This window comes from Erpetoichthys calabaricus, chromosome 7, assembly GCF_900747795.2.
Source record: "Erpetoichthys calabaricus chromosome 7, fErpCal1.3, whole genome shotgun sequence".
Taxonomy (NCBI): domain Eukaryota; kingdom Metazoa; phylum Chordata; class Cladistia; order Polypteriformes; family Polypteridae; genus Erpetoichthys; species Erpetoichthys calabaricus.
In genome coordinates this window covers 86701379-86709673 of record NC_041400.2, presented here as the reverse complement: position 1 = coordinate 86709673, position 8295 = coordinate 86701379, and the positions used below count along the sequence as shown (strand labels likewise).

Genomic DNA, 8295 nt, shown 5'->3' with positions numbered 1-8295 from the left:
GCAGCTGCACAGAAGGTAGCAACGTGAAAATAATCTTTCAGCATTTTTAGACGAGCGTCCATATCGTCTAGGTGTGTGAACAGCCCCCCTGCTCAATCCCCCTACGTCAGGATCAGAGAAAGTCAGCGCAAGAGAGAGAGAGAGAAAAGTAAGTTGGGTGATTCTCAGCCATCTGCCAATAGCGTCCCTTGTATAAAATCAACTTGGCAAACCAACTGAGGAAGCATGTACCAGAAATTAAAAGACCTATTTTCCGCAGAAATCCGCGAACTAGCAAAAAATCCGCGATATATATGTAAATATGCTTACATATAAAATCCACGATAGAGTGAAGCCGCGAAAGACAAAGCGCGATATAGCGAGGGATTACTGTATGTGAATATATATGTAAATATGTATATGTATATATATGTGTCTGTATGTGTGTATATATATATATATATATATATGTATATATATATATATATGTAGATATGTGTATATGTAGATATATATACATATGTATAAATGTTTATGTATATATATGTTTACATAACCTCTTTAACACACTACTTCTCCGCTGCGAAGCACAGGTATTTTGTGAATGTATGTATGTATATTATATATATATATATATATATATATATATATATATATATATATATATATATATACACACATGTAAATATGTATATGTATATATATGTGTCTGTATGTGTATATATGTATATGTATGTGTGTATATGTATATATATATGTTGATATGTGTATATATATATATTATATATATATATATATATATATATGTATATATATGTATATGTAGATGTGTATATATGTATATGTATATATATGTTTACATAACCTCTTTAACACACTACTTCTCCGCTGCGAAGCGCGGCTATTTTGCTAGTATATATATATATATTAAAATGTACCAAGCAGTTATATGAGAATAATGTATCTTCTTTTTCACAATATTTTCATCTTGATTTACATTCTACTTTTCTAGGTGTTCTAATTGTTTAATTAATCCATTATTTACTAATTAGTGGGTCTGATGCTAAAGTACTTGCAGCCTTTGATTATTCAGTGTTGTTTGCCAGCGTGTCTGCTCTGCTCATTTTTAATTCTCATTAATAAGATACAATGAAGGGGAAAAACTACACAGAGAAAGGGCAAAATAATGAAATCGACAAAAGAGTTAAGCATTTAAATCTATAGCAAAAGCAGAAATATTTCTAAATGTCTTATAAATGTAAAAAGCATGCTGCTGTGCTTTTCTGAATGTAGAATAAAAGAAAAATAATATCAGCTAATTAAATGAGATCAGTGCTATCAGGTGTTGTCACTGATTAGGAATCTGGTTGGAACAAAGACCTGCAGTCACATGGGGTCCCCAGGATCGAGGTTGGAAAACATTGGTCCAGGCATTGTGATTCTTTTGTGCTAAAGTTGCTTCTCCATTAGACTGCAGTGTAGAACACCACACTGGCTTCTGTGGACTGTGTAGAACATTTCCAGCAGCTTACTGTACACATCAAAAGACCTAGGTCTCCTTAAATACAATCTGCTCTGGCCCTTCTTGTACTGCACCACTATTTTGTCAGACTATTTCAATTTGTTAATGTGAACCACCAGGTACTTGTAGGTCTGCATCACTTTCACATCCTCCCCTGAATGGTGACTGATCGGAGAGGCTTTTTGGCATGTTGGAATTCCACCACCAGTTCTTTTGTCTTGCTGATGTTGAGTTTCATGTTGTTGTCCCTGCAGCACAAGATGAAGTCCTCTACGACTTTTGTGTACTCTGACTTATCTCGATTAATAATGCAACCTATGATGGATGTGTCATCTCAGAATTTCTGTAGATGGCAAGTGCTAGTATTGTGCTGGAAAGCTTTTGTGTAGAGGGTGAACAGGAAGGAAGACAGGACAGGTTCCTAAGTTGTTCAGTATTACATACCCCCTTTTCTGACACACAGTACCTCAGCCTCACAAACTGATGTCTGTTTGTGAGGTAGTCCATGATCCAGTAGACTTTGAGAGCTTCTGGGAGCTTCAAGATTCAAAGCCTTGAGCTTTTTCCTCAGTCAATGAGGTACAATGATGTTAAAAGCATTGGGGGAAAGTCAAAGAACATGATCCTCACTGTGGTGCCGGCTATGTCCAAGTGGGAGTAGGGCTGTGTGGAACATGTAGATGAGAGCATCTTCCACACCTATATGTGCCTGATAGGCAAACTGCAGAGAATCCAGATGTTCTGAGACCAGGGTTCGTAGCAGTTTTAGCACTAGCCTCTCTAAAGTCTTCATGATATGTAAAGTAAGAGGAACTGGCCCTAGGGATCACTGAAATGCCCTTTCTTTTGTATTAGGACCACACAGGGTGTTGTCCACAGCTGGGGAACATTCTGCAAATTCAGGGAAATGGAGAACAGGTGCTGAAGGGCCCCGGAGTGCTGGCTAGAGCAGATTCCATCTGGTCCTGAAGCTTTGTTTATGCAGTGCTTTCTCAGGTCTCTTCTCACTTGATCAGCAGAGACACACAATCCAGGGAGTGGATGGGGCCCGGAGACCACATGTGATCTGCCCTACATGCTTTTAGCTGTCACTCATAATTTTTGAACTGTGCACCACCTTTGTCTCATCACTTATTAACACACCTGTTAGTCACATCCCACACTCACAGTTGTGTTATAAATGCCCATAAAGACTCAAGTAAAGCATGTAAGTCCCACACTGAACATTTAAATATAATGTATCCCTTGTGTCTCATGTAGGTACCCCCTTTCTCTGTTGTTTCAGTCATACTCAAAATGTATCATTAAGGTATATGAACCCATAGTTAGTTGTGGTACACAGTAATCTGAATCTCTGTCTACATGCACCTCTTGTCACAATCTGACCAGTGAAATCACTTGCCTTGTAAGTGTCTTATATCTTAAAGTTCTATTGTTTGATGTATACTGTCTACCATGTACTGCTTTGTAAATCATTACTTCTTATTTATAGTCTTTGGTTGTAAATCTATCAATAGCTGTATGTTAACTTGGCATATATTTCAGTTTACAAAGAGGTATATCCAGTAAAATCTTTCAAGAAAGTTCACCCTTGTCATTCTTATGTGGATGTGCTGAGTCGTTTAAGTTCTTTGCAGCCATGCTGCAGAATGGCATGATGTGGACAGAAAAACAGGTGTGATATCATTGTAGGTTGTGCAGAGTGCAGATGGCAGTTGGAATTACAGAACCTTCCCAGCTTGCAAACATAGGCTAGCAGTGCTGAGGAAGGGCTGGACTGACAAGAATGAGTCAAACCTGCTGAAGAACTGGTTCAGTTAATTAGCCCTGTTCTTGTTCTCTTCCTCTGCATGTTTAACAGCCTGCTTGTAGCCCGTGATAGTCCTCATCCCATTCCACACTTCCTTCATTGTTTTGTTGCAAGTTGTGCTCGAGTATGTCTCTGTAGTGGGCTTTCCCCTAATGAATCTGCTTCTTCAGTTCTGACAGCATCCATTTGATTTCATCCTCATGTCTAGACCTAAAGGCTGTCTTCTTCATTTTTAGTAGGACTTTCAGTTCTTTTGTAATCCATGGCTTGCTCTTGGGAAAACAGAGCACTGTCTTTGTGAGGAATTGGTTATCCACACAATCTTGATGTAGTCTGTGATACAGTGGCTCAATTCCTCAATGTCCCGCCCTTGTGACTCACAAAGCGTATCCTAGTCAGCGTTTTCAAAGGCATGCTTCAGAGCCAACTCAGCCTCAGTTGTCCATGTCTGCATGGCCCTGGTGGTGGATGGCAACCCGTGGACATTGTTTTTATAAGCAGGTATGAGCTGTACCAAATTATGGTCCGATCAGCCTAAAGGTAACAAAGCATATAACAAGTCCAGAGTCCTGTTTCCTCTTGTTGTGCAGTCCACAAATTGGAGAAAAGTGAAACAGGTTTAACATCCACAGAAATTGTGATAAAAGCACTGGGATGGTCAGAAGAGAGTTTGCTTATTACAGAAAATGCTCTGTTGCGATTGCCGCTTCTGCTGAGATGGTTGCGGGTGGGATGTGTAAACTAGCAACACAATCGCATGTGAAAACTCGCTTGGCATATACTGTAATAAGGTCGTAAGCTCACCACAAGCAATGCAATGCTTGGGTTGTATACATTACAATTAAAAGGTGTCTGGGGTTGTTCACAAAAATATCAAGTCCACCTCTTTCTTATTGCTTTTCCTCCTGCTTCTGTCCACCTGTACAATTTTAAATTCATTCATTGCAACCACAGAGTCTGGAATTTCAGCTCTAAACCACATCTCAGTGAAGCACACAAGACTGCCGAGTTTGTATTCCCATTGGCCCCTGACCAGCATTGAAATCTCATCCATTTTATTCACCACCCATGATAACCCAAGGAAAATGAGGTACGTAACTTCTGAAATTGCAAAGTCGGGCACCTGCTTTTTTTCCCCCCTGACGTTTATGATGTAGCTGTGTTGGTAACCTAGCAATTAGATCTGATGCTCTAGTAGACAAAGGGTACAGGTCTAGCAATTGCTGTCACGTGTAAGTGAGTACAAGTCCTTCTTCACATTTTCAATTATAATAAAACTTCAGGAATCATTGTCAAGGCACAGACACTGAAATACTTTGGAGTGAAAGATTAATAAACAATAAAATATCTGTTTAAGAAATCATGTAACTTAGGATAAGATTCTTGCCCTCCCTCATTTTAACCCTCGTTAGTCTTACTAGTTGTTCCACCTGTCTAAGACTGACTGAAATCTAAATAATCAAGGTAGACTTCAGCGTATTCAATGCTAAGGTTTGCAGTACATCATCTATTGAAATTTATTTTGTAATACATGTAGTAATAAAGAACATTGCAGTTTTCATTCCAACAGATGGTGCATCACACATATTAGCACTAGGCATATAACACATGATGAACACACAGACACACAGTGACACTTGTCCTTTTATTAAGGTAGATTATTACTCTCTCTTAGATCTATGTTTTTTTTCCTATTTTGTTGTGCTAACCTAGAATCGTAACCTATACATTTGTTCTCTAATAATTCTGATATTACCTTTTTACAATGTTGTTTTTTTTCTATCGCATTGTTTACATCTTTCACTGTTATTCATTTTTCAATACACTATAGGTTATGTTTTTTATTTCTTTTGTGGTGTTAATTGATTATTGAGAACTCCATTTACTGTATGTGGTGTATTATTGTGGAAGACAGCTGCATTAAGCAAACTGATATTTCTTCATAGCTGCTTTATAGTGCCCCACATGTCTGGCTACCCACATGTGAGCAGCAGTTTCAAGCAAAATGTGACTTGTGAAAATAAAGATTTGCCTTTGTAATAATCATCACAATTCTCAAAATGGGTAAATACATACATTTTTATTGCATTTCTGCACACTTACCTATACCAAAACTACATTTTTCATCTTCTGTTCTCACAATTAGCACCCTATTAGATGGTCAACCTATTCACGTGCCTGCAGAATCTGGTAGAGAAACTAGCACTTTTCCTGATGAAGACCACAAACTGAGATTCAGCCATGCTGGAGGGCGTGCAATTTACCAAAAGTATGGGACTTGAAAGACTGAGATGTGCCTCATTGTACTTTATTTTTTGGTTCTCTTTGTTCCTTTATTTTCTGAGGAGAAAATTATTGCTGGTTGTGAGATTACAAAATATGCACATCGCTTTAGTCATCAGAAGGATAAAAGAAGCATGTGAAAGATGGTGGCGCCCGTGCAGGCTGCGGCTTATAGAGCTCCCGAGTCTATGGTGTTTAGTGTTAATCTTTGTTCGTCTTTGTCAACAAGTAAAAAAGTAGATTTAAGTTTTACTACTGCGTAGTAGTACGCAGACATATATTTACGAGTGGCAAATCCTGCTCGATTTCCGAAGAAACTGTGCCGAAATATCCAGTGAGGTGACAGAGACGCTCTGCGGGCTTTACATACTTCAGCAGCCTGAGAAGCTGAGCTGGCAAAAACACAAGCGCAGCGATCAGAAGCAGAAACAAGGTAAATGCGGCAGTGTTAGTACAAGGCTAAATACTAACCCAACCAGACCTGTGATACCGTCTATTGTGCTTGCGAACGTCCGATCGCTGGACAACAAGCTGGATTATATAAAGCTGCAGCGGGCCAAGCAGTGGGAAATGAGAGAGTGTTGCATCTTTATTTTCACTGAGACATGGCTCCAGGAAAACATTGCAGACTCGGCCATCCAGCTAGATGGACTGACCATCTTCTGAGCAGACAGAGACGCCTCTTTGTCCGGTAAGACCCGTGCGGGGGGACTGTGTGTTTATGTGAACAGAGAGTGGTGTACGAATGCTGCCTCAGTTGCGCGTCACTGCTTCCCACTGATAGAGGTTTTATCAGTAAGGTGTCGGCCTTTCTACCTGCCAAGGGAATACAGTTGCATGCTGGTGGTTGCCATCTACCTCCCGCCTAGCGCAAATGCTAACCAGGTGCTAGCGGAACTCCTCGAGATCATCAGAAAACTGCAAACGACGCACCCCAAGGCATTTTTCATTATTGCTGGAGACTTCAATCATGCCACCTTGAAGTCATTTCTCCCAAAATTCTTCCAGAACTTGAACTTTGCTACTAGAGGGGGAAGCTGTCTGGACAATGTTTACATGAGCGCTCCTGACGCCTACAAGGCCCTACCCCACCCCCACCTCGGCTGTTCAGATCATATCAGCGTTTTTATGGTCCCTGAATACAAGTCCCTGCTGAAGCGCACTAAACCAAGAGCAAGAGCATCAGAGTGTAGCAGGTTGGTGCTGTTTCAGCTCTCCAAGACTGCTTCGAATTGACAGACTGGGACATTTTCAGGGAGGCTGCTATGGATGGTGACTCCATCAATTTGGAGGAGTACACAGACTCTGACTGGCTACATCTCCAAATGCACAGAGGATGTTACTGTTACCAAGGATGTTACCACAAAAGCCAACCAAAAGCCCTGGATGACAAGAGAAGTGCACATGCTGCTCAAGATCAGAAATGCAGCCTTCAGATCTGGAGAAAAGGCCGTCCTCAGGGTGACCAGAGCCGACCTGTCTCGCGCTATAAGGAGAGCTAAGTGGGCATACGCGCAGAGGATCAACAAACAATTCAGTAGCACCAGAGACACACGTCATATGTGGCAGGGCGTTCAGACAATTACAAACTACAAGCCCAACCCACACAGCAGCGATGGTGATGCCTCCCTTCTGGATGAGCTGAACAACTTTTTCGCACGGTTTGAGGTGCAGAACAAAGAGTCTGTGAGAAAAGCAACACCTCCCTCCACTGACCAGGTACTCTGTCTCTCCATAAATTACAAGAAGATGACTCTATCCAGAGTCAATCCACGCAAGGCTGCAGGACCTGACAACATACCTGGTCGTGTGCTCAAAGAATGTGCCAGTTAACTGGCTGGTGTCCTCACAGACATCTTCAACACATCTCTGAGCCAGTCGTCAGTCCCAGCAAGCTTCAAGTCAACCACCATCATACCAGTGCCGAAGAAGTCATCAATGCCTGAATGACTACCAACCAGTTGCACTCACGCCAATCATAATGAAGTGCTTTTGAAAGGTTAGTCATGTCACACATAAAGACTAATCTCGCTGCCTCCCTTGACCCTCTTCAGTTCACATACCGCTCAAACAGGTCAAGTGAGGATGCCATATGCTCTGCCCTTCACCTCTCCCTGACACATCTGGATAAAAAAGACACATATGTCAGGATGCTATTCATAGACTTTAGCTCTGCCTTCAACACAATCATCCCTCCAAAGCTGGTTGAAAAACTGAGCAGGTTGGGCCTGAACACCACCCTCTGCAATTGGATCCTGGACTTCTTGACAGAGAGGCCCCAGGCAGTTCGGATGGGCTACAACACTTCCAGCATCATCACACTGAGCACTGGAGCGCCGCAGGGCTGCGTGCTTAGTCCACTGCTTATCACCCTGCTGATGCACGACTGCACAGCGACGCACAATACCAACCACATCAAGTTTGCGGATGATACAACGGTGCTGGGACTGATAAGCAGGGATGATGAAACAGCATACAGAGATGAGGTGGAAGGCTGTCTGCATGGTGTGAAGAAAACAATCTGTCTCTCAATGTCGACAAGACAAAAGATAATCGTGGACTTCAGAAAATCACGTCCTGCCCACATCCCACTCAGCATCAATGGTTTAGATGTGGAGACTGTTAGGAGTACCAAGTTCCTCGGTGTGCACATAACTGAGGAACTTACGTGGACACATAACACCTCATCACTAATCAAGAA

The 8295-nt window shown here is 41.5% G+C and overlaps 1 protein-coding gene across 1 annotated transcript in view; it reads left to right on the top strand.

Annotated features, from left to right (window-relative positions):
• The window catches only part of LOC127528738 (protein ZBED8-like), a 46538-nt gene that overhangs the window by 19744 nt on the left and 18499 nt on the right, over positions 1-8295 (top strand). Inside the window, exons 2-3 of the mRNA XM_051929453.1 lie at positions 5458-5580; positions 5858-6027. Coding sequence (XP_051785413.1) covers positions 5458-5580; positions 5858-6027 — 293 coding nt within the window. The remainder of the gene's footprint in view (positions 1-5457; positions 5581-5857; positions 6028-8295) is intronic.